This window comes from Aythya ferina, assembly GCF_964211825.1.
Source record: "Aythya ferina genome assembly, chromosome: 1".
Classification (NCBI taxonomy): Eukaryota; Metazoa; Chordata; class Aves; order Anseriformes; family Anatidae; genus Aythya; species Aythya ferina.
The window spans coordinates 131,055,908-131,082,310 of NC_140296.1; the positions used below are offsets into that span (position 1 = coordinate 131,055,908).

General features: G+C 38.2%; 2 protein-coding genes across 5 annotated transcripts in view; one reads left to right on the forward strand and one right to left on the reverse strand.

Moving 5' to 3' along the window:
- Positions 1–2,145: 2,145 nt before the first annotated feature.
- Positions 2,146–15,169, reverse strand: SPX (spexin hormone). Of its 3 annotated transcripts, none has more exons than XM_084506112.1 (7): positions 15,020–15,169; positions 8,937–9,098; positions 7,950–8,030; positions 7,766–7,823; positions 6,461–6,523; positions 5,745–5,831; positions 2,146–2,951 (listed from the first exon to the last, which is right to left on the reverse strand). In XM_084506112.1, exons 2-7 carry the CDS (start codon positions 8,940–8,942, stop codon positions 2,893–2,895), a joined length of 354 nt encoding a protein of 117 aa, XP_084362238.1. In that variant the 5' UTR covers positions 8,943–9,098; positions 15,020–15,169; the 3' UTR covers positions 2,146–2,892. The 3 variants fall into 3 exon arrangements, with proteins under 3 accessions (XP_084362238.1, XP_084362237.1, XP_084362239.1); XM_084506111.1 differs by lacking the exon at positions 15,020–15,169 and adding an exon at positions 10,575–11,063; XM_084506113.1 differs by lacking the exon at positions 15,020–15,169 and adding an exon at positions 10,687–10,848.
- A 2,454-nt stretch (positions 15,170–17,623) lies between these two features.
- IRAG2 (inositol 1,4,5-triphosphate receptor associated 2) overlaps positions 17,624–26,403 on the forward strand; it is a 39,586-nt gene continuing 30,806 nt past the window's right edge. For both annotated transcript variants that reach the window (XM_084506114.1, XM_084506115.1), the window contains exons 1-9: positions 17,624–17,800; positions 18,397–19,018; positions 19,640–19,750; positions 20,480–20,660; positions 20,873–20,949; positions 21,028–21,106; positions 22,105–22,263; positions 23,382–23,499; positions 24,949–24,999. In XM_084506114.1, the coding sequence (XP_084362240.1) occupies positions 17,795–17,800; positions 18,397–19,018; positions 19,640–19,750; positions 20,480–20,660; positions 20,873–20,949; positions 21,028–21,106; positions 22,105–22,263; positions 23,382–23,499; positions 24,949–24,999 (1,404 nt within the window). In that variant the 5' untranslated portion in view covers positions 17,624–17,794. The remainder of the gene's footprint in view (positions 17,801–18,396; positions 19,019–19,639; positions 19,751–20,479; positions 20,661–20,872; positions 20,950–21,027; positions 21,107–22,104; positions 22,264–23,381; positions 23,500–24,948; positions 25,000–26,403) is intronic.

The following is a 26,403-nucleotide window of genomic DNA, read 5'->3' on the forward strand; positions in this document are numbered from 1 at the left end:
CTGGATTGACAGGCCAAGGACAAATGTATGAAGTTCAACAAGGTTAAGTGCCTGGTCCTGCACTTGTGGTATAACGCTATGCAACGCTACAGGCTGGGGGAAGAGTGTTTGGAAAGCTGCCCAGTGGAAAGAGACCTGGGGGTATTGGTCGATAGCAAGTTGAATATGAGCCAGCAGTGTGCTCAGGTGGGCAAGAAGGCCAACCACAGCCTGGATTGTATCAGAACCAGCGTGGCCAGCAGCACTAGGGAAGTGATCATCTCCCTGTACTCAGCTCTGGTGAGGTAGTAGAGGTCTTTTCCAGACTAAATGATTCTGTGATTCTAAAAGAACATTTAAAGGTCATATTGAATGAAAATTAACTTTCTCTTAAAAAAAAAAAGAAAAAAAAAAGAAAAAAAAAAAAGAAAAAAAAAAAGAAAAAAAAAGGATTTCAGGAAGCCTAGCATTATTGCTTGTATATCAACACACTGTTATAGTGAAGAAAAGCATTTAACCCCATGTTCCCTGTAATTTGCATTAACATCATCTGAGAATGATCCATCACTTCCTTTGTTGCTTACAAATGTTCTAGTAGTGACAAGCTGTTTATTTTCATTCCAGACCCAGCATCATTTCAGTGCTGGAAGATATGATCACTACACACATAACTGTAAATCTTGCTAAATGATGGAGACAGCCCTGACAGTATTGAATCTGGAAGGGTTTTGCTGGGGTTACATTAAGACAGCTATGCTTTTTCTTTCTGGATAAGGAGAAAAATAAGCAACGTGTATTATCATGACTGCAGGTTCACTTAGATGTACTGAAGGTATTTGAGTTTCCTAGCAGAAACAGAGAGTTGGCATGACATCTTCTACAAAGCCAGCTATGTTTTTTTCATCATGCTCACGCGTTGTGAGCACCAGCCCAGTGACAGAAAGTGTACAATTTTTGATACATAACTAAAGTGAATACCATGCTCAGTCTTCTCAGAAATACTCCTGCAGGGGACAAAGTGATCTCTGCCTCCCACTTCTAGGCTTATTGTAGTTCTGCCTTGTACATGTATGTTAGGACCAGATATCAGTAGCAAGGCAGTTTTAAGTATGGCAAAACATTTCTGCCTTTTGAAATGTTAGGGGGAATGGCTTCTCATTCAGTCAAGGCAACAGACTGTCTAACTTAAATGCCCCAGATTTCTAACTGATACTGTCATCTGACAAGGTTAGTAGCAGCTTTATGTTACATAACCAATTATCTGCCATATTGCAAATACTGGGGTTTCACAGACAGCTCTACCTATGACAGAATTGCTGTTCTGGTTCATGATACTTAAAAAGGAAAAGGAAAAGGAAAAGGAAAAGGAAAAGGAAAAGAAAAAGAAAAAGAAAAAGAAAAAGAAAAAGAAAAAGAAAAAGAAAAAGAAAAAGAAAAAGAAAAAGAAAAGAAAAAGAAAAAGAAAAAGAAAAAGAAAAAGAAAAAGAAAAAGAAAAAGAAAAAGAGAAAAAGAAAAAGAAAAAGAAAAAGAAAAAGAAAAAGAAAAAGAAAAAGAAAAAGAAAAAGAAAAAGAAAAAGAAAAAAGAAAGTTTGAACTAGTGAGCTCAGATCCACAGGAATACATACAAGGTCAATGGAGAATGAGATTAGTACAATTTTTGTATTTCTAGGACATTTAGAGGAACATGAATTTCAGAATACTAAATCAGATGTCCTAATTTTTTCTTAATACTGATTGATCATACTGCAAATTTTGGTGAAAATTAACTTAATGCACTTTCAGAACATGCTTGAAACAAAGAGTTACTAAATGAATGAAAAGATTGTGGTGTCTTTAGATGAAATTCATCATGAATTCATTCTGTCATATAGTATACACTGCTATTGATAGATATATTACTGCTTAAAAATAAACAAACAAGGAGATTTTGATTTCTTCTATGTTTCGTCATGAAGTGACATAAACAATTACTGAAAATGCCTATGGCCCAATGATAGAAATTAATTACTCTTCAGATGCATTTTTTGTGTTGAGGAGAAGCATTATAGTTAGTGTGAGTTAACAAAATTAATTAGCAGTATCATGAGAAAGATCTGAGGAAAGTAGTATTAAATGATGAAGAGCAGGACCAGGGCTAAAGGTTAAAAAAAAAAACATAGTTGCTTGGACACAAGAATCATGTGGCTATTTTTTAATTACATGAGAACTACAGAGGGCTTTCCAGTAAGACCACAAAGCTGCATGAATAATGTTCAATATGTCTTTATCAGCATGGAATAATTAACCATTTTATATATAATTTCAGTTTGAAAACTTAAAAAACAACAAAAATGTACAAGAATGATGCAACTAATATTCTGTGTGCCAGTTGTCATGTATGACACTAGATTTGTAACTAGTGTGCCACCACCAGCTCCAGCAGACCTGTACCACCTGCAGCAGTAGTGACTGTATGCCATGGACCCTATTGAGGCCCTGATTCTGTACTAACCTTCATCAACATACAGGGACAGAAATGAAAGAATCCACCTTAATTGGAAGTAAAAATGGCTCCGATATACAGCTGGGTAGAAGGTGGCAAAAGGTTTTCCACTCACTATTGAAAATTTGATTTTAATGAAGTAATTGTGCAAAAGGACAGCTTTAATCATCCTTTCAGCTAAGATGGAACAGCGTATTTTAAACTTTGGATTAGAAATACAAAATGATCTAAACAAGGCAAGAACTTTACAAATATCTTTAGCTGAATTGGTAATTTTTAATCAGTTTGTATTCAAACCATTGCTATGAATAATATGTGAAAAATACGTGACCCTTTTGGAACTTAAGTGAGGACAAATTAAATGCTCTGTTTACACAAATCATGGTTTCAGGGTATACAGAATACAAATGTTAAAGAAATTTGAAATATTTCACCAATTTGATAAATTATCCGTCAAGTAGCCAGGGTGATCACCATTTTCTTCTTCAACTGTAAGACAAGACACAATGGGAGAAAATAAGATGTAGATAAAGGAAAGTTCAGCCACCCATAGTTTTCAGGATATGAATATACCTCAGGGACAGCCCTAGTGTAATCTGACTGCTTAGCTAAATGATGAAAATAGAAATAATCATGCCTTCTGTCATTTTAAATGTAGGAATTTTTCTGTTTGTTGAGGAACAAGGATATAAGCCATGTCCAGAGAAATATTTTGGTAAAAGGAACAATTTTTTCATGAAAAAAAAAAAATATTTGTTCTGTATTTGCACATTTCTCTCAGTCAAGAGGATTCTAAAATCAACTGAACATGATCTTCTGAAAATGTGTGACTTATCCATGTTTGATTGTTTTGTTAGTCTAGTACTACAATGATGTCAATGTTATTTCAGAGAGTATTTTTCAAGCAAGCTGGCAGTTTTGCTTAGCTTTCTCAGATGTGTCACCTTTTTTCTTAATGGGTGTTGCCAGACACTATCTCCTTTTGAACAGCAACAGCAGGCAGGAAAACACCACTAAAATTTATGAATCATGAACTTCACAAGATTTTCTCTTTTTGTTAGCTCACAAGAAACAGACGCTTTCACTGATTTATCTTTAGAATTGCCCATATAGTTTGTCCAAAGACTTATGCTCATTGTTAATTCTGCCTCTTTCACCCAAAGCACCACTGAAATTTTTGGTTTTCAGACTTCTGCCATGGCAGGGAGGAGAGAGTTAAGCATAGAGCCCCAGAATTATGTGAGGTACAGTGGGAGATGCTAGGAGTTGGAAAAGTCAGTAATGGTTCAAGGATATCTGCACATACACCAGGTAAATTCTGTTTTCATTTCAGGAAAGCTGTATACTTTAGATAAACAAGGTGAGGTAGTATGGCAGCAATGGCAAGTTATTTATTGCACACTAGTGATCACGTCAAAGGTAACGAGGCAGTAATAGGCCTGTTTTACCATGTATCTATGCAAAAGGTACAAAACACCTCATATTTCACTTGGGTTTTTCTTTACATTTCATAATTCAAATAAAGCTCTTCTTCCTATCGTGACAACTGTAATTAAGAGGCTGCATAAAAATCTCACAACTGAGACCAAAAATGCCACAAAGATAGCTTCTAGTCACCTTATATTCCTCCCTGGCCTGGACCAAAGAGGCAAGGAACATAGCTTGGACAAGCTCCTGATCTTGCATAAGCTCTTCCAACCTCCCCAGCACCAGGGACTGGAGTACAGCACAGAGTCACTGGTGCTTGTATCCTTCCCTTTTCAACTTCCCTGTTCCCAACTCCATTTCCAAATGGAGAAGGCCATTGACAAAAAAATAGTCTGTTTAACTGAAGAGGTGAAGGGTACCTGTACTCAGCTCTGGTGAGGCCACACCTCCAGTACCGTGTTCGCTTTTGGGCCTCTCAATACAAGACATATCAAGGGCCTGGGGTGTGTCCACAGAAGGGCTACGAAGCTGGTGAAGGGCCTGGAGCACAAGTCCTGTGAGGAGTGGCTGAGGGAACTGGGGTTGTTTAGTCTGGAGAAGAGGAGGCTCAGGGGAGACCTTATTGCTCTCTACAACTACCTGAAAGGAAGGTGTGGGGAGCTGGAGGTTGGCCTCTTCTCACAGATAACTAGTGATAGGACTAGAGGGAATGGCCTCAAGTTGTGCCAGGGGAGGTTCAGGTTGGAAATGAGGAGACATTTCTTCTAAGAAGGAGCAGTCAGGCATTGGAATGGGTTGCCCAGGGAGGTGGTGGAGTCACCATCCCCGGGGATGTTCAAGGAAAAGTTGGACCTAGCACTCAGGGACATGGTTTAGTGGGTGATGTTGGTAGTAGGGTGATGGTTGGACCAGATAATCTTGAAGGTCTTTTCCAACCTTAATGATTCTATGATTCTATGACAGGCGACAGAGTGCATAGATTTAGGGTCTCAGCATGGTGAACTGTATGTATGCAACAGAAGATGAGGGGTTTGGGATAACAGCTTTGCAGGAAGGCTGGTCTAGGGAGGAAAGGTGAACTATTGCAGGGTGAGGGAGCTGGGTGACAGGAGACAGGGCTCTTCATCTAAGGGGGTGCAATATGTGTGAAGGAGATGGGGGAACACAAGTTATTTAAGACTGACTCAGTAACTGGTTTCTGCTGTAGGAGGCTGTGAAAGACAGGCACAGGTTTTCAGGTTTTGCTTTGAGAAGCAGAAGTATGCAGCAGCAGTGTGAGAAAGCAGGTGATGAGGAGAGAGAGATGGGATGGCTGGACAAGCTCTATGGCAGGCTGGGAATACATGAATGATTATTGGATTTTTCAGGATATTTCAGGGCTCTGCCTCTAAATCTCCTTGGGACCCTTTGTCAACTGTGCCAGTGAGCTCTCAGAAGCCAAATGTTAATCCCACAGCTCCTGTTCTGGAGCTTTTTAGAATTCTTTTTAAGCATTTCTACCAGGGCAGAAAAGCCAATGGAGTAATGAAAATTTCACAAGCAATATTTTGTAGAAAAAGGAGTCCCATTAGAGAAGTTTTGTTTTAGAAAATTCAAATCAAAATAGCCATTCCCTTGAATCTAAACCAATAAAAATCTGAAAAGCAAATGAAAAGCAGACAAAAGTTTACCAACTATGACTTCTCAGATTCATGCTATAGCTTGTGTAAATGTACACCCTGATAAAATATACCCTGTGGAACACCTTATTTCAAGACTGACTTTTTAGATTAACATGTTAGTATTTATAAACCCCTTATTAGTACTTATAAACCCCTTTTTAAAAGCTCTGGGAAAAACAAAACATGCACTTACCTTGTTCTTGGGCTTTCTGTAAGGAACTAAGGAACAGTGCTGCAGCTTCAGAAAGAGATAAAGGATTTGTATTTTGGCTGCGTGTTTCTAGAATTACAAAATCAGAGATGCCCAGTTTGTCAGTGTTTTATGCGATTTCTTTATTTCACTCTGCTTTTATATCTACAAATAGAGATATAAATAGAAAAAAATACTGCTCTTTCCTTCACTCTGTAACATTATGTACTCAAAACCAGCCTGATAAATGTCTAACACAGAAGAGGTTACCTATTTCTTGCAAAGGGGGTTCCTTAGAAAGTAAAGAGAACATTTTTTTTCACGTGTTATTATTTTGCTAGGTTATTTCCTCTGGGCACATTGTCTAGCATGAAAAAATGTTGTTGACTTTCGTCACTTGTCAGTTCAGCAGAATTAATAATTTCATTTGATTTTTTTCCACTGGGAAAAGAAAGTCAAAGGGCCTGATGATAATGTGAAACATTATCATGTGAATACTAATAATGTGAAACATCAATGCTAATGGAAGTGAAGTCACAGGTACACAAGAAAAGAAAATCAGATACATGGTCTTTATAATGTGCTTTTTGGAATGAAGGATATAACAAAACAAAGTTATATTTAAAAAGTGCTTCCTTAAATATGATTACAGGAAAACAACCCCTCTCCTGTTTCTATAGATTTCTTTCCTAATCTGAGAAAAGACTGTGGGCACTTACCAAGCTGCATTCTGTCATACAGATCCTTTCGCTGGCTCTCATCTGAGATGAATCGCCGTCCCTCTAGAAGAACAGTGGGAAAAGCTGAAAACAACCTCGCAAATCTGTTGTAATTTGTACCTTACAACCCCTAAAATAGTCTTTTCAAAACTCAAAGTTACAGCATTAATTCTACAAACATAAAATTGGATGCATTTATCCCCTGGGGGATTTTTGAAATCAGCAATAGTCCATCCTTAACTGGAACACTCCCAAACATACTTTATTCTAAAAAGATGTTGTTCCAGCACTTTTCATTCATATGTTAATCTACTGTAGGAGCTGTATGTAGTATGGAGGAATTTACTGAATTTTCCTCAGTTTTTCCTTGACTCCTATATGGTCAAGAGCCTTCAATCGCTTTGCTGGTCTATAAAGTATTGTTTTTTAAAGGGATTTTGCTCTATAAAATGAAAAAACTAAAATAACTAAGTTATAATAAAAAATAATAATAACAGTTCATTATTCAGTTGGAAGAAGTAAATAAAAAGGTGGGGGAGAATCTCTTGTTTTGGTTTGTTTTTTTTTAAGGAACTTTGCTCCCTCAATACACACCTTGCCTGGTACTTTTTGATTTTGAAACAATTCAGAATAGAATTGTTAAAAACACAGATATTTATGTTAAATGTGGGTCTGCATCAGAGGACAAGATCATCTCTCCTTGACTCTAAATTTTATATTTAATGCTCCTTTAACTCTGTACTAATACCAGAAATTCAAAATAATTTTTTGCAAGAGTTAATTACAACAGGATTGATAACCCTGACATTCAAGTTCTTAGAAGAGGTTGCTTGTGGTTTGAATTCCAACTGTAATGCAAGATGCTTGTTATATGAATGTGTTTTATCCTATTGCTTGGGAAGATGCTTTAATTAAAGCCTGAGTGAGAATAAGGGATAATGACTATATCCAGTATGTCTTAACCCCCCTTTAAGATTATTTCAGTTAAGAGAATTGCTTTTCCAATAGGTTTCACAATCAAGCTTCCAACTCTATACATTTCCAGTACTTTCTGGAAGTAACTGTGCTTTTCTTCTTCCAGAAGTTGCTTTCTTCAATTTGATTTCTTTAAAAATTAGTAATAATACTGGCAATGCCACTGTTTCAAAGACAAGGAGAAATAATTATAATCATATCCAGGTAGGCTTCAGAATTTCTACCTACACAGTATCCTTACATTACTGCTTGTGTGGAGCCAAGCAGATCAGGAATAATCCGGTGGTATAGAAAGTCATCTCCTCAAAACTTAAAGAGCTTAGGACTTACGTGCACCCTTCAAATACAGCATAGCCTGGGGAGTCCAGTTTCTCCTTTGGAAATGAGCCTTTATGCCGAAAAAGAGAGAGACATGTCAGCACCATACACCATTACAAACAAGTACAAGTACTTATACAGCACAAACCTGCGAGATGCAAGGATGCTGTGCATTCAGCCTGAGTGAGCTGTTTACCTGAGGAGCACTCCAGGAGAAAGATATGAAGGACACTGCAAGGAACAGTGCCACTGAAGATGCTGTCAATTTACGGAGTCCCTGTGCACAAGAACCACAAGACACAAGAAAAGGGTTTCAGGTCTGTAGATCTTCTCAATTTCAAATCTAAATGTGAAAGTATTTCCAGTCCCTCCTTTCTCCCTGTCTTGCTGCCCAACCTCCTCATGCTCTGTGGCTATTTCAGCTTCAAAACACAGTGATCCAACAAGAGGATGAATGTTAAATCAAACACTTTATTCTCTTTACTCATATTTATTATAAAGGTTCCATACAGGTGAGAACTGTCATTGAAGTGAACGCCTTTTGTGCTTCTATTTACAAGGACACTAGATCCTGCAGGAATGAGAATAATGTGCAAACTAAGGAGAAATATGATATAAAATGCATCTTGATTTTACTACACCTGAAGACAGAAACTAGACAATAAGCAAAAGTAGGGGACTTGTTATTCCAAACAAACGAACAGGGAAAGTAGATCACTAGTTCCTCAGGAAAGGAAGTTTTTAAACTTAACATCTTATTTGCATCAACCATGATTACATACTTGTCATGAGATAGGCTTACTTGATTCTTGGAGTTTGTTTGCTGATGCAGCACATGCAAATGAAAGCATTCAGCATAAATCCTCTGCAAACAAATTGAATATCTGCTTGTTTGCACAGATCATGTTACTATTCATGCATTGGTAACCATGATGGGTAAAAGAGAGGATCTAGCATTATGATTCACAGTGTTTTATTTCAGTCTGTTTTTGAGAGCGCATTTTGCTTATTTATTTCTAATGCAGTGGTTTCAAGCACACTGAACATAATGACATGTATATTTATCTTATTTTTTAATGTTAAATTTGTTAACCCCCACTGCAGTTCCTAAAATATTATGTTGAAATGAAAAATCTTGAATTGCAAACTAAATGTTTCCCACATACCAAAAAGTCTCACTCACCTTCATACTTATTGCAGTGGTGAATCTTCAGTCTTCGTTTCTTGGGATAACGTGTCACAAGATCTCCTAAACGTTTGTGGGTACCTTTTTAAATCTTCAGAGTGAATGTCCCCTCCCCTTCTGTGGCAGGGTGGAGGAGTCTAAAGGGATCTCTTGTCAGCCCTGTAGATGGAGAAGTAGAAGGTCTGATGACTCCTGAGGGAAACCTGTAGTCTTGCAGGAAGTCAGTGAAGTGATTGAAAGATAGACACACTTGGAGATGCACCCCATTAGCCAGGTGAATACTTTCTGAATACATCAGCATCAGCCTTGTGCATTTGCAATACAATGTCACCTTCTTGCCAGATGATCGATAACAACGGCCAGAAGCAAATATTAATATGGATGATGAGTATTTACCTAGGATAATCTAACTTCAGGTTGTTAGTCATTTTGGACACTGGAAAAGGTAGTAAATAGCTCCCCAGTCATAACATGCCAACATTGAGAAAAGGGTGACTTATCCAAGGGTCACTTGAGATTGTTCCTAGCATACGCTTAGAGGGGGCAGTCTCTTGTTTGCTTCTCTAACAATCTCTTGCGTATGGTTTTCTTAGACATGAATTAAAATACTAAGCTGAATTAAAAAAAAAATTAAAAATTAAAAAAATATCCTTAGTAGCCAGAAACACTTTACTGTCTCCTGGATTGATTGGAATAAAAGCCCAGGTTGTGGGCTTGAATTGGTCAAGCAGTGGAGCAGTTAACAGAAGAAAGGCAGGAAGAGGGAATCAGAGAAGCCATTTGCATAAGCTACTTCTAAGTGATTGTTGTCTCATCACAGTCATGGATGGTCGTTTTGGTCCTCAGGCAAAGAGTGAAACATGCTTGATTCCTAGCTTTGCTTGTTTTGCAGCTAGTGTTTTTATCTCTGCTTCTTCATTTTTTCCTTTGTAAAATGAGAGAGGATCAGAAGGGGAAGGGAAGCAAACAGGGATTCAGAAATTTGCTGATTGGAAGACTGAACAACAACAAAAAAACCTACTCTGGGACCCTCACAAACCAAACCACCTTGTTATGTAACAAAAATACAAGTCATCCTATAGGTGTGACAAGCACATGCTCGTGTATGTGGAGTCTGAATTAAGAGTGTACAGGCAATGTTAAGGCTTTGTAGAAGCCTTTTCCTGAGATCAGGTGTCTTTGGAGACTGCTCTGAACCACACTGATACTGAAGATGCAATTACTCTCCTGCTTTTGGGGGAAATTTCTCTCTGTTCTGTGCTGATGCCAGACAGAGAGAGTTCTCTAAGTCATGCAACTTAGAGAACTCATGTTAACTACAACTCACTCTGGCATAGATGCAAGAACTGAAAGGGAAGTTTAGGTTTTGGCCTCATGCAGCTCTCATGATGTTTGGGAACTGCCATTGTACCTCTGTCCTCTAAAAAGGCCATGCCATGATGCACCTTTATCCAGCAAAATGTATTCTACTTGCATCTTCTTCAATATGAAGTTTACATTTTCCCTGCTATTTTCTTCTTGCTCTGACAGAGACATTTCTTGATGATGTTTTACCCTTAGCCTTAGAAGAGGGTTATGCATTGCATCCAGAAGACATTTAACAAGCAGAGACTTGGAAAAGACAAAGCTACTCACCTGTCCCCTGTAGCTGCTTTGGAGCCTCTCTTTATGCACAGACCAAAGGGCCAGAATCACAAAGTACAACTGAGTCTATGAAAATTAACCCCCAAAGTTCAGCACTACTCACTGCAAAGTAAATTGTCTTCACAATGGTCGTCCTTGTGGTAGAACAACCAGAATGTGTTTGACACAGACAATAAGTCCTCGTTCTCCTGCCACTAGAATGAGGCAAGTTAACTGTGAAGACAACCAGGTCTTCTCCTCCTGTTGGAAGTGGGGAGAAAGAGAAAAAATGGGAGGCATGGATAAAGATTTATGTCACTACCACACTGTAGGAAGAAAACTTCAGCCTTTCATATCTTTTGACCACTTTCCAAAGTCTTCAGCTGCTTGAAGTTGGTGTTGCTGGAGTTGTGCTCTCTCTTCCAAACTTGTCTCTGTTGGCAGTCCCACCCTTCTCCTTGTGGTGTCTGTGGCTTGTTTGAGGCTGCCCAGAGGGCAAAAGGGAGCTCAGCTGGACAGGTCAAAACCTGAGCTGGCTTATTGTGGGATCAGGTGACCAAGGGCAAAAAATCGCTCAAGGGCAAATGCAGGACCTTGACAGCATCCTCTAATTAGTCAGAACTGTTTTAATGCTGTCTTGTCAGGTGTCTCAATGGCATTAAAGTGTCTAAAATTGAAGGGTTTAGTTTCATCCAGTAGCAAGAAACAGTCTGCTTTCCCCAAACACCATCCAGGACACTTAAGACACTCATGTGGGTCTGCCAGCTGTGACACAGGGCCTGCAAGAGACCCAAGCACTTGTGGAGAAGGAGGTGGGGGCAGGCAGGGTTCCTAGGGCACCTAAATTGTCACTAGCTCCTTGTGACTAGAACTGAATCAATTCCACAGTTTCCCTTTCTGTGGAGGGAAACAGGACCTCGAAGAGCACCCTCTGCCCTCAGAGCATCTGACATTAAGAGAGAAGGACTGAATTCCCATCTGGAGATGTCTGTTTCTCTTCATTGGCTTCAGACAGAGCCTAGACAGCTGGTATTTTGCACAGACCATATCAGGTGAAATGAACCCAATCTAAAATCAAATTTCCATAGTGGTCTAAAATTAGGAGCTTCATAATCCTTAATGAAAAAGTGTGGAAATCAGACAGAGACTAAAGAAGAAAGCTTCTTGGTTTCCTTAAATTCTTTGTGCCTTTGTGACTTATGGCCCTAAATCCATTTAATTTCACTATGAACAATGATTCTAAGTTGCTTCGGTGTTTTAAAAAAATGTATTTCCAAACCATGTCCCTGGAAATAAGAAGTCTGTGTGCAGAACAAGGAACTCCAGGTTTGTCAATTCTACTTCAGTGATTAAATTTTAAAAGACTCTCCTTCTCTCTTCATAGCTCTTTCTTGTCGTGGTTCTATGAGAAGGGGGTCCTCTCACTTTTCCCAGAAATCTAACCACTTCTGGGATAGCATATGGGATATGCTCGATTTATTTGATTTATTTGCAAACAGCAACAGAAGGCAATACTTCATACATTGTAAAATGCACATACTGAAGGTTCTTGCATTCACAAAAAAAAAAAAAAAAAAAAAAGGATTTGTATAGGCATATATAAGCCTATACTGTTGAAAATGAAGCAGCATGTAACTGGGTTATGGTTCATGACACACTGAAAAACTACAGCACTTCAGGGTGATAAGCTGCACACAAAACACTCATTGTCAATCCTGCGATTTCTCAGCTGATTCATATAAATGAGGAAGCAGCTTTGGCATATAATCAATACCTTAAGTGAGGGAAGTAGAGTGTAGCAGCTGTAGCAGCAGGATCCCTTATTAGAAAGAACATAACCTGCATAGATCATCTTTAAAAATAAAGATGCCTCTAAAGGGCAGAGGCTGCTTATCCTGACACTAAATGATAAAAAGCCAATTTCTGGGATTGGCGTTCAGTGCTGAGGTGCATGAAGGTTCTTGCATGAGGAGATTTACCTTGTGGAGTCAAGCATACATCACTGACTTATGTCATGACCATGTGTTTTCCCAAATCTTTCCCTAAAAATATAGGCTACAGTCATTGTCCCTGTCTATTTTTAAACTGCTGGTAATGTCACCAATGTTCTGCTGCTTGCCCTTGAGTAGAAGGTGTAGCTGTTGTGTGGAGGTAGTTATACGTCAGCCAATACAATATCCTGATGGTGTCAAGGTTCAAATCCCCTGTTACCATGGCCCTTGTCTCTTATGTTTATTCTAATTTCTTTTGTGCTTTCCTGCTAGCTTGTTAACTCTTTGGCAAATTCATCTCACTTCTGTCTGTCATGTGAACAGCATCTAGCACAGTGTAGTTATGGCTTGTACATGCTAGTCTTAATATCTTAAAAGACTGAACTATTGTGGGAGAGTCTGCAAAACAGGAATTGTAGACAAATGGTATTGTACTTAACTTGCATTAAGGGAATTTAAGTTACATGTAGATTGAAAAGCAGACTTTCTAATGGTAGCATAGTGCCTTAGAAGGCTTTGAATCTATAATCACTGAGAAGATCAGAGAATATATTAGCCAAGCCCCTATTAGGACTAGTTGGTACATTGCTCCTGCCTGTGGACAGGGTGATGAACTGTACAATCTCTGAACAACGTCAGTCCTGTTTTTTATGTATCCTTCAAAGCCAGAATATCTTGAGGCACAATACCAGTGCTACTGTATCATTACTGGAGATGTTTTTCTTCTTTTCTCTAGACCTCACGAGAAGAACTATACAACAAACTACTTAGCTGTACTAAAAACTACTCAAAGTAGAGTTCAAGATGTAGAAAAGACAGTCTGCTAGGGACTGTGTAAATGGCTCACACAGTAGAGGTAACAGAGTCTTTGCTGAGAACTGCAGTGAGATGCTATATTTGGGTCCAGACACTACTTTTCTCAAAAGTGTATTGACAAAACAGAAGAGATTTCTAGAGGTAATTATAAGTAAAAGTTAAAGGTGTTATGTGAGGTAAGGGATATTTAAAAGTATCAGGAAAGTGTAGAAATCAACAAATATTTGAAAGGTGCAAGCATCACAAAAAAGAGGTATTACTTCTGAAGTTTAGTGATCCATAGGATAGTAAGACATTTTTCTTCAGTGATGAAAAAGTATGGGGCAAACACCAGGAAGAAAGCACCAGCTGAAAAAGTTTTCTGCAGTTTGCAAAATGGAAAAGAAATCTGACCATCTAAGTACAGGCATTTACAGTGTCTGTTAGCAGAAGTTGTACAGCTCTTCAGACCAGCACATACTACTACCAAACGCATCTTCCAGAACATACCTTTCTATAATGGCAGAAGCACCAAAGGCCAGGGAGTCATCTGACCTTTTCATCCACCCCCATGAACTTGGCAAAGAGGATTTTTGTCTTTGTCAATAAATTACCTAGAGGGCTACAAACTATGCTAAACATTACGCATGCAGTCGTCTTGTCTTGGCTGAGTTGTATGTTTGTCACAGAGTCTCACCCATAGAGCTGGACAAGAAATACATGCTGTTGCTGGGCAGCTAGATGCTGACATTTTGTTGTAAACAGTGGGTAGAACTGGGAAAGAGGAGGGAAAAAAAAAAAGCAGGTCACACCAAGAGCTGGAGTGATAACTGGACAGTCAGGAGTCAGAGATTGAAACAGCCTGCTTCATGTTTTTTACAAAGTGTATGGACTGTGCTTGCATAGTCCATAAAATGCATGGTCTCTTGGGCTTGTTTTCCTTACCCATGCATAGCAGGAGGGAATAGAGAAGGGTTTATATGTGTATTATATGTGCATATATATTTATATGCAAAGTGTATAGTTTATGTAGAGAAAAATGTTGTTAAAGACAGAATGGATTTAAGAAGTATTTAAAGAAGTATTTTCAAGAGAAGACAAGTATCTTACGAACTCTGCTCTATTATCATTCACTATACTTTGAAAATGTTTGTCCTCTATACTTGGCAATGTACCTTGAATATGACATACACCTAACCCTTACCTAGTATGCCAACAAGACTATTAGGAGATTATTAAAGGTCTAATTAAACCTCATAGCCTGTAAATGAAACACTTCTTCCAATCACCCTGTTTTTTACTCCACCTGCCTCAGTTTAGATTGCAAGGACTACAGGCATGTTGTTTGCCCCTGTGCCTACTCTATGAGCTGTACAACAGCACCAGTTATCTCAGGAACCTCCTGACAAAAGGTCACTTGTTCCTATCAAGATATGAAAAAACATGCATGCTATTTCAATTTGGGAGGTTTTCTCTTCAAACTAGTAAGTTAAAAATCTTCCTGTGTGCATAAATTTCTCAAAGGTAAAAGGAACAAGAGAAGAAATGCTCAGCTGGATTGGCTTGATCTCAGAAATCTTACCTCTGCATTAATATCAGTTTTACTCCTGGAGGAAAAAAAAAAAAAAAAAAGGAAAAAAAAAAAAAAGTGTATCTAGTCAAAATGCTTACCCATCTGCTAGTGAAGTCAGAACTGATTTTATCAACACCTGGTCTCTGGCAATGCTGCTGGATGACAATAAATAAAAAGTGCCTACTTTTTAATTATTTAACAGTTTTCCTACAAAAAATGGGAAAAGAAAGGTCAGTACACTTCCATGTTTTGAGTTTTAACCACAATGCACCTGTGAGAGCATTTGTAATTTTTTAAATTTTTTTCTTCTGTGAAGTGCTGAAATAGCCTGTTGTAGACTGGGAGGTGGTGTTTCTCCAAGTGTTTCAAGTCTGAGGGGCTGAATGTTTAGTATACAGGGCAGGCAATAATATTGCCTAAAAACATTATATTAGCCTATTCTACTTCCTTTTTTTATTTTTTTATTTTTTATTTTTTTTTTTTTTGGTAAAGCATATATCTAAAGATCCACAGCGTTAAAATGCAAATCTTGTTGGAGAATATAATACTTAAAATATTTAAGTCATGATAGGTTTTTTAGTCACAGACCCAAAGGCAAAGCATTCAACAACACAGGGAGGGCATACAACACAAAGACTCTTTACTACACCATCAACCCAAGATGTTTTAACTTCTGAATTCTTTCAAAAACTGGCAAGAGCTATGTTTTTTATATGATTTCTGTATTCTCTCCTCAAACTTCTACACAAGAAATGAGGTGAGATCTGCTGCTGCAAGAAAGTTCACAGCAGCTGGAAAAAGTAAGAAAGAACTAATAGAAGTGAGAAACATCCCAAGCACCTAAGAACATACTGAGCAGTAAACTATATTGTTATTTTACTCGCTATTCTTTTTTGTTTGTTTTAAAAGGCCGTGTGCGTGTGTGTGGATAGCAGTGAAACTTCAGGATGTGCTGAAACTCCATACTATTTGCTTAGCAGGTTCAGGAAAACTACAAGAAAACAAGAGCTAAAAACTTGGAGACTGATACTTAATTTGCAGTTCATTGCAACCAATTGTCCATTAGCCTTAGAGCTGAGTGGCAGACAGCCACAGGTGTACCTTGTAAGGCTGATTTTCTAGCAAATGAACCCTCTGCTAGTTTTGGTACTAAAGTTTGTTCAGTTAGTCTTCATATAGAGGAATGGCTAAAATATCCTTAGTTACAGTATTCTATCTCTACCAGAGAGGGATAGAAGGTATTTTTCTATGTGATACTCTGTAGATATAAGGTTTTATATATACACTTGTAGGTATAAGGTTTTGTACTTACGTTTCTTTTTGTAACAGGAAAATGCAGACAATATTTTAAAAGTATTGTTAAAAGGGATAATGTTCTTTAATGATTGCTTATGTTTAAAGGCTTTCATGTACTGAGGGAAAGTAATTAAATCTAACTGCAGTGTTTTTATTTTTATTTTTATTTTTTTTTTAATTATTTTTAAAGGTATTCTTTATCTCTAATATAGGAAACTCCTTTACTTCCTAGTATTTGCTTTTAGGAACAAATCTTTCAAATCAACCATAATAATAATAAAAAGCAGTCTCTCTCTCTTTTATTTTTTTCCTCCTTCTTCAAAAAACATGCTGCATTTCTTACTATTGTTATTTTTTTAAACTATTCCTGTGACCAACAATATATTCATTATGGTAAGTATTGTTACTTGCAGAATTAACAGCAGAAAAATAAACTTGGGGATCTTGTCTATCTGTCTATGAAACTCAGCTTCTGGTGTGCAGAAAGCTCGTAGTAGACCAATTTTTGTAAAGTATTTATGCTTGTAGGCAATCTGGATTCTTAAATATTTGCATGTGATTTTCCTTTTTTCACCACAAGATTATACAAGTGGTAACTCTTGTGTTAACTGTCGTGAAGCATGTTTTTTTTTTTTCTATAAGCATTGTACATAACCTTTTTGCAGGAAATGGTACAATGTGTTAATAGTGCTGATGAGTTCAAAGTGATAGAGTGGTGGAAAGGTAGGTATGTAGCTGTAATATTAGATGCAAAATAAGAACTAAAATCTGATTCTAGGGAGCTTCAGCTAGACTTACCTGGTGCTATTTTTATCTTTTATAATGCATCTCTAATAATGATCTAAATGTCATAGCTAACTTCTAGTAGCATTGCTTGTTTCCCTCTTGTTTCTTTACACTTACAAAGTTTAAGAAACCTGTTGTAGAGCTCTGTTGGAGTCTAGCAACATTCATGGGCTGGTGGATGGTGTCTCATGGTGCTGCTGATTCAGCAGATTATCTTCTTTGGAAGAGGAACTGTGTGGGAAGTCCATAGTGGGTTAGTGTCAGAGGAAAGCTCCCAACTACTCAGTTCAGAGGAGGTTACAAACTGCAGGATAATGACAGAAATCTTGTTGAAACAAGGTTTTTATCCCTTCAAAATGCAACTCCCATGGTTTGGTAATGCACATGTGCATATCTGATCAGAAATATCACATTTGGAAAGATAATAAAACTGCAAATAGAACCGAAACACTTCTGTAGGGCATGTTTTTTGGGCCATTTTTTGTGTGGTAGTGTGGCAGCTGTAGTTGTAGTTAATTGTTAACTAAGAACATATGTGTTTTTTTTTTTTCTTTTTTTGTGGGCTCGTTGAAAATCTTATGCTTGTTTTTCCTGCTTCCTGCTATCCCCCAATCCTGTACCCACGAAGAGTAAACTCAGAAAGGCAGACTAATATTTTCCTGAAAGCTAACTTCACTTAAACCTTAGCTTCTGAAACCTATTGCAAGATGATATCAAGAATGCTGCAGCCTTGGAGTACTTAAAATGTCCTGTATAGCTGTGGCTGCAGGGTATGACTGAGAGGCTTCTGAATGAAAGTAAGAACTACTAATGCCTAAACCTGTTGGAGGTACCTTGGGTAGAGAGCTGGACAGTTGCTGTTAGACACAAGCAAAAACCCATGGTATCAGGAAGGAAGTATGTGACCAAAATATGACCAAAAATAATCATTATGAAAGTTGTGTGGGTTCTTGCTGCTGTTTTGCTCTTCTAATGAGAACTTCTATATTTAAAAAAACATATATATCTTATTTGGGATAAACTGGGCTGAGTAACTGTTGCTTAGAGCTTACTTTAAGAAGATAGTAAACTGCTAGGTTGGAGAGAGAAGTTTTATTTTTTTTTTTTTCCACCCCTTCCTCTCTGGTATGGCTATTGTATTTAAGAATAAGCAGTGAAATTTCAAAAAAATATTTCTTTTTTCCCCTGTTTTGTCCAGATCTCTATCACTTCTAGTTCCCTGGACAACTAAACAATGTGGTTGAAGGTTCCTGTCTAGTCTGTATATGAACCAAGGATTTTCAGATCACTTAATACCAAGGCTCCAGGATACCTGCTCAAAGGAAAATTCTCATTTAAAAAGTTGTCCATGGTGATGTACCTGACTGTTTTGTTTTGTCCCTTTTCTTTCCAGATACTTTGTAAGAGAGGGGAATTTATAATGTCGTCAGAGCATGGCACTAACAAACGACATCATAACCCAGTGGACAGTATATGCAGAAAGATCAAATCTATCCAAATGATGGACCAAGTTTCTAATCCCACTTTACAGATACCAAAATTTCAGTCACGGAACTTTGACAGTCCACAATGCAATATCAGAAAAAATCTAGAAGAAATACTTAAGAAAAGAACATTTAGAAGTCGTGATAGTACTAGTCCACGCTTCATCAGTCCCAGCAGTGGAAGTGTTTTCTCTGCAGACTTGCAGTTGCTGTCTCCTTGTTTTGGGGAGATCTCTGACAGCTGCTCTGCAAATACTACATACTCAGTCATTAAAAGTGAAGAGAGGACCAGCAACCCATGGATGCCAGTATGCTCCATGGAGAACAGTTCTCCATCCTACTTCACACCCAGAGAAGATGATGCCCAGAACCAATGGTGTGCTTTAGCAAGTACTGAGTCTAAAGATGCACATCATGAAAAGAAATACCTTACGTCAAGTCCTTACTTACAGTTCTTCACATCTGATAAAAAGTCAGAAAGTGCTGTGATCCAGTCTCCTGCACCACAGAGATTATCTCTGAATGAAGGAGGTAAAAATTCTTGAAACAAATACCTTTTAATCCAAAAGCCTAAACGTATGAATATTAAGCCTATGTAGATGAATTTCTTTACCCCTTAACCTAGTAAAAATGTGCTAGAATCACTCCAACATAATAAGATTACAAATAGAACTAAGCAGAATCGCAGAATCGTAATTTTCCTCTAAAGAATATTAATCTAAATGTAAGAAGTGAGGAAGTAAGAAGGCTTTTTTTTTTTCTTTTTTTTTTTTTTTTTTTTTTGAACAACAACAAAAAACTTCAAATTTACTGATTCTCTTCTTGGGGAGAGGTGTGTTTGGGTATCAGTGTAGTCTGCTTTTAATGTAAAAAGATATTATTTCAGATTATTTTTTTTTTGGTGTGTTTTAATGTAATTTGGCTATGATAATTTTTCCACAAAAAATCTTATTCTGGATGTGGAGGAGAAGAAAACACATTATGTAGCTTTTACCTCATGCAGAAGAAAAGCCAGAGCTCCCGAATGTGTGCATCATGATGTTATGTGTATGTTCATGCTATCACAAAAGTAACACTGCAGTTAGAAGCTATGGTGCATGACAATAACTATGAGCACATATAGATGGATGATAACAAACTTATCTTTCATAGGATGGAAGCAGTCACTGGGCTGCAAAACCGACAACATGTATGATGTGAGCTTGATCTGTGAAGAAGACTTGCTTACCACTATTTTCTGTGCATGCGACGTAGAGCATACAGGTTTGTCAGTGGCTATTGCTCTTCTGTAGTCTTCCCTAAAAAAAACCTTCAAAGCTGCTATGTTACATGTTGAGACGTGGTAACCTCTAGTATGTTTAGACTGCCTAGCTACCTTAGCTAGGTGGCTGTATGCATGGCAGATGCAAAACAAATCCCTGTGCCTCTTTTGCATGTTACCTCTCTCTTGCCTTCCCACCCACAAGTTAATCTTTGCGGTACTTTAGTGCAGAAGAAGTAGAGCGGCAACATATTTCTACCAATCAAATGAATTAGAAATGACTGCTAATTTCTTTTAGTTTGTTTCCTATTAGAAAAAGAAATTTAGGAAACTTCAGACTGAAAGGCTATTCTTCCAAGTTCTATTTCAAATATTCCAGAAATGGTAAATAAAGGAGTCCAGCAGGGTAAAATAATGTCAGTCACTGGGTCTACTCAATTTGATGAGATATCTGAATGTAGTAACAGCAAATGAGGTGAGTCTGTTCTTTCTAAACCGAAGTCCACAGAACTAGTAACTCAGTTTTCACGCTTCTATATTAGGAGATGAAGGGGAAAAAAAAAAGCGTGAACTACTTCTTACCGCATCACGCTAGAACTGCAATGATCAGTTGCTTGCCTACAACAACTGACTGTGCACCAGTGCAGATCAGTAGGAGGCCCTTTGACAGCTCTTTACAGTGTCCTAATAGACTTTGGAATCTGGTACATGGTCACCTATATTTATTTTAGGAAAAGTAGCAGTTTCCAAGATAGTTGACTATCTGAGGCACACAACAAGTCGTGGATCAGAAGACAGTGGTCTTGAAGAGCTGTGTAACATGCTTGATCCAGAGCAGAAGGACATATCCATGGACCTTGAAACATATCATGCCATCATGAAGGAGTGGATTGAAGACTGCAAGAGGAAATGGTAATCGTTTTTTATCAATTTATCTCATAAAAGCTTCTGTGGAAACAGGAAAGTAGAAAGTTTTCCCATGGCTTATGTGTTTTGTACCTTGGAATTAGGGCATTGTGATCACAGGGTGGTTTTAGGATGAAAAGTTTCAAGTATTACAAAGTTGGTAAGTGATTATTTTTTTTTATACTCTTGTATGTGATTTTTAATGCTTTCTCTTTCAGGGAAGATGGTACAACTGAGGAACCAACAGCAAGCATAGAAGACCTGGAATTTAAAGTACATAAAAACACATTTGAAGGTACAGACCATTTTATTCAGATTTTTATTCAGGAAACATTGCTTTCTTACTCCATAACCAAAACCAAATCTCTTTCAGTAAAAAGGACACCTGTTCGGATGAATGTTACATCAGGAAGCTTGGAAGCCTTTGGGGGTGATGTGTCTAAAGGAGACATGTAAGTTCATTTAAGCAATTCTTTCTGATAATTTAGTAGTCCTGCCTTTGGATTACCCAAGAAATTCCAAGAGCCACTAAAACTGATGGAAGCTCTGCCAAGACAGTTTTCTGAAGCTAATGCTGACCTCAGTCTGTGCAGAGTTTTGATGCTTTCACATTCTTCCATATAGATTGTGCTCAAACTGAAAAACGTTCTAGTAATTTTCCCTACTGGTTTCTTAGTCCTTTTGTGTTCATTTACCATGTGAATTCTCTGTGGTTGGAGTTTTACTGGGAGAGGAAGTTATGTTTTTTCTTTTTTAAGCTGTACCTCCTAAGTTAGCGTAACACTTCTAAGTTCTTAGATGTTTGACAATAGAAGATATTTTCTCTTGAAAAATCTGATCCTTAGTTTTGCTTAGGTTATTTTTTAGTAATCATGACTCAGATTTGAATTTTGTTATTAAATGCTTTGCTATTAAGCACTAAGTTTCAAATACATATATATATTTTTTCATTTTATGCATAGTCAAAATATTCAGATATACCTTCTGACGCTTTCCTCTCATTCCTCAGAACCTCAAAAAGGTGATCCCTGTTAAAGTTTCAGTTGAAAGTGTAGGTGCATGGTAGCTTAGGAGAAGTGAAAGGATCCAGAACTTAAGGAGTAAGTTAGAAGTATTAGCGATCACCTAAGAGGTGATTAGAAAAGGCTTAATTAAGATGCTGTCCTGCAGGCATGCAGAGGTGGCACTTGTCTGGTGGCATACTTCCATTGCAGGGAGGGGAAAAAAACAAAACAATGATTAAAGACAAAACATTTCCTGGTGTCCATAGAATTGCAGAACTTATATTTTCGTTTAGAGCAAATGACTGTACAATGCAAAACTCCTGTGTGAGCTCTCCTCTTGCTTCTCTTATTGCTGTAGCACAATGTCCGGATTTAAAAAAAAAAAAAAAAGTCTAAGTTAGAGACAGTGACTTATCTTGATCTTCCCTGGTTTGTTACGGAAACAGGGAGACTTCGGACTTGATAACCTGTGTCGCAGACCTGCAGTACAACAACCAGAAGCTTCAGGAAGAGAACAACAAGCTGAGGCTTACACTGGAAGCTGTGGATGAGACCAACAATAAGTTATTGGCAGATAATGAGAATTTACGTCAACAAATAAAAAGGTAGGAGACCTGGGCTACTGTGTAATGGCTGTGGGTGGACATATCTTCTACCAAGTGGTCTAGCCTTGCTTTATGCTTGTGGCCTCATTCATGCTTCATGCTAGCAACTTTCTTGACTTAATGCTGTGTCTATAATATTTAACCCTCTTCCTCAATTGTCCTGCTCTATACCTCCTGGTTCTTATAAAAACAATCATTCATCTCATAGCCTGGTTCTTGCTTTGCATGTGTTATAGGCAAACTTTTAGGGTGAAGCAAAATCGTTGTGGGGTGGGTGGATGAAAAAGGGCTAATATTACCAAGGGAACAGCCCAGCACTGTAAGGTTTCCAGTCTTAGACCACTTTGCCAAGCAGAGAGGAAATGAGTGTGTAAGAGCTATTTTGATAGTCCCTTGAGGAGCCAGAGTGAGTTGTCTCACTAGATCAGTATTGCTGCATCTGGGGGAACCATCAATGCTGTGAGCATAAGCCTATTTATACAGTGAGTTCATAATGCTCATCTCACCCAGCTAATTCAAATGTGGCATAGTTATGTCAACTGCCAAACCGTTCCCAGAGTCTTTGGGGAGATTACGACAACAGTCCTGCAGCATAGCTGGTGTGGGACATGCACCCTTATACCAGACCACATGCTCCATGGTGTGCTGTACAGCCCATGGCTAGCCAGAAACAGGGCCTTGCCACACAGGTTAAATATACATAGATTGCGGTATCTGATCAGGAAAACAATGATGCAGAGCTTATGCTTGAAAACTGAACTGAAATGGCTTCCCTAACTGCTAACAATGAGGTACTGTAAAGATGATTTATGTGCTCAAGTTAATCAGATATATGACTGTAGCAAGCTAGGTGGTTAGGTGGATACAAACAAAAACCATGTTAACTTTGGTGCTATGCTTGCCTGGGTTTTCATCCCTTAATCTGAGTGTGGAAGGGGACTGATGAAATAGACAGTGAATCTGTAAGCCTTTAATTAACAGCACAGCCCATCATTTTTAAGTATCTGTGCCAAAGAGTAAGTCCCTGATGGCTTCTAAAAATGCTGTGTTCTTGGTGTTTCAAGCCTGACCAACAGCAACATGCTGTAGTTTAATTGGGTTTATTTCTGTACATGCAGCATCCAGCATTCTGTGCTGAAAGCCAAATCACTGGAAGAAGAACTAGAAGAAGCAAAAAACAACCTGAACCTGTTGGAAGAGAAGAGACAACAGATTTTCTGCCAGAATAAACAGCTAGTAGGTGTTCTTACTTCTTAGCTTATGTTGAATAAGTTCTCATGCTTTGCTGTAGCAGAGGCATGACCACTCAGACCATAAAAAATCAGCAGTATGACCACGTCTGTACTCATAGGTATTGGGGCTTGAAATATGATTTATTAGTGTTAGGAAAGTATCGTGAAGTTTTCGTATGGAACTATCATCTATTACAATGAAGAAAACAACTAAAAGGGCCAGTCTACCATGGAAACTGATCTTGCTTTTTCGTTATGACAACAGCTCTCACACCACCATCATTGAGCTCTGTCTGATTTGAAGTTGGTAGTGTTCTGTCAGAAATTCAAGTGCTGCACATGACTGCTTTTTTAGAACCAGCAGGACAGAAAGCTTGGTTTAGATACCTGCACAAAGAAATTGTTTTCCAAAACCTCCCTAGGCTTACTGGAGTTATCCACATGGGCTGGCAGAAGTGACAAGGCTGTTCTAGGCTGACAGCCAGAAGCCATGCAGTATGCTTGGCATCTCTCCTTTGAGGCATGAGGTTCCTACACAAGGGTATCTGAATTGCACCTCAGGTGTAGTAAAGGAGTAGTAAAGCCAATGTGACTGTAAGATTCATAAAGCAGCATGGTAACAACATTGCTGCTGCTGCAGCTGTAGCAGGTGCTGTCAGATGTGAGAGCATATGCTGTCTGGAAAACATATGTTTGTGTTGCTGCCATGTGTGCTGTTCATGCTACAGTGGTATCTCTGTGTCTTGCTGTGTGGGCATAGGCTGTAAATGGGTGTTCCATGACTTGGTGTGCTGCTGATGTGGAGTACTTAGAAACCAGGAAAGCCTTTCATGCAGAGCAAGAACATAAGATTTATTTGATGCTACTTTTGATCCATTGTGTATACGTTTTTGATTGTTTTGATTTAATTTTGGGTTATACACCTAATTCCCCTTTTGTGAAGGAGATGGGAGGGAGAAATATTATGAGGAGTCTTGTAGTTCCGCTTACAAGTAATGTAGTAACTGTTCCCTGAGCTGTGGAGGCACTGAGTGGGATACTACTACTGTTCTTCCTTTGCAGTGGTGGTGGGCAGTACAAAGTACAGCGTGGCACGTAAGCTTTTCAGACTTATCTGAACTTACACATAATTAGCCTTGCTCACTCTGAGTCCGAATACATCCTTCCTATTGTCTAGTGGTCTGAGTTTTATTATAATATGAAATATTGGGGTCAAGCCCTGAATTTTGGAAGTGTGGGATCAGTGAGAGCTCATGAACTGCACCGCTTTCAACACGCCCCATTTAGCTTCACTCTCTGAAGCAAAGGAATGCAGCACAACAGCTTTGTACTGGGCCTTGTGTGTGTTTGTGCTCTGCTTTTTGTCTCAGTTTGGCTTTGAATGTTGAATCTGATGTGCTAAAAATGACTCTCTCTTTTTGTCTGTTTGTTTTCTATTAATAAACCTCATTAGGAAAAAGAAAATCAGTCTCTCATCATCAAAATGGCTTCTCTTCAGGAAGAGGTAAAATAAATCGTGGCTTTGCAAGTACATCTTCTTGTTGAGCTAAAAGCTTACCACTAAGAAATGAAGTGTTTCTCTGACTTTGAAGCCTGATATGCTTGTTAGGTTATCAAAATATCTGATGTTCAACAAGAATGGCTTACCATAATACACTCTATCTTGAAGTTGCACTGTGCTTTAGACTTTCCATTTGCTGGGCAAGCAAGGATATGAGGCTGAGGAAGTGTAGGGGACAGGATTAAAGCAGCTTTTTAGTTTTCCTTCTTTCAAAGCTAGATAGATTAAACTCTTAACTATTTTTAGTTAACACAACTATGAATACAATAACTCTATAATGTTTCAATCTCTAGCTAACCCTTTCTCACTTGATACTCACTTCTGTTTCCCTCCGGTAAGATCCAAAGGAGAAGTTCTGCATTTCTAAAGAAATGCAGTGGCCAGGGGGCTCCACTCAGAGAGAGACCCATCATTGGCCAAGGACCTACAGCAGGCTAACAGAGCTCTCTAAGCTTTCTGTTTGTTTGTGGCCCTTTTCGGGGGGAGCTGTTTGTTTTTACTTTCTCTTATTTATTTCAGTGAAGTAAGTATTCAATAAAAGTTATCATCAGATGATAAAATGTTTTAATACTAGCTTACAGCCTGCACTTTTACAGTATTTAAGATGAGAGTAGAGAAACAGATTAAATCACAAGAAGTAATGAAAAGATTCGCGGATTCAGGAATCTATTGTCATATAACAATGTAGGAGCCATTGTTTGTTGCATGCTTACCATGTTCAGAATATTAGTCTTTCCCAAATACAACTATCTCAATAGCTATTGATTGACAGCCTAGTTCCAAAAACTAATATTCAAGTGGTGGGCCTGAAAGCTTTTCTTTTGCTTTGCAGTTCTAGTAGTGCTTTAAATCAAGTTCTGAGATTCTTCACTTTTAGTTCAAACAGTGCTCTGGAGAAATGGAAAGAAATGGAGGAGAAACTGTTTAGGTGGGGCAAACTTAGGTCACCTGGATGAGAAAAGGAATCCTTAGAAATGTATTGGAGATGCTGGTGTTACCAAATTAACCTCATCCTTACAATTTCACCTTTCAACCAAAAGCTTGTCTACAGTGCAGGCATGCTTTAAGATAGAGCTCATGTTATTCTTAAAAAAAAAAAAAAAAAAAAAAAAATTCCTTTGACTTGAAGGACTTGAGCTTTAATTCTTGTTCTTCTATGATGTGCGTTTTCATAATCCAAGTAAGTCCTATTGTCCAACATGTTTGCAGCATGAAACCTTTATTTTGAAAGGTATAGAAACATGAGGGAAAGTAGGACAAGAAGGCTTTTATGTGAGTAAATGTCATCGCTGCTTTAGAGTAGGCAGTATCTTGGGGGTGGAGATGTCATTATTCCTAGTTTCATCA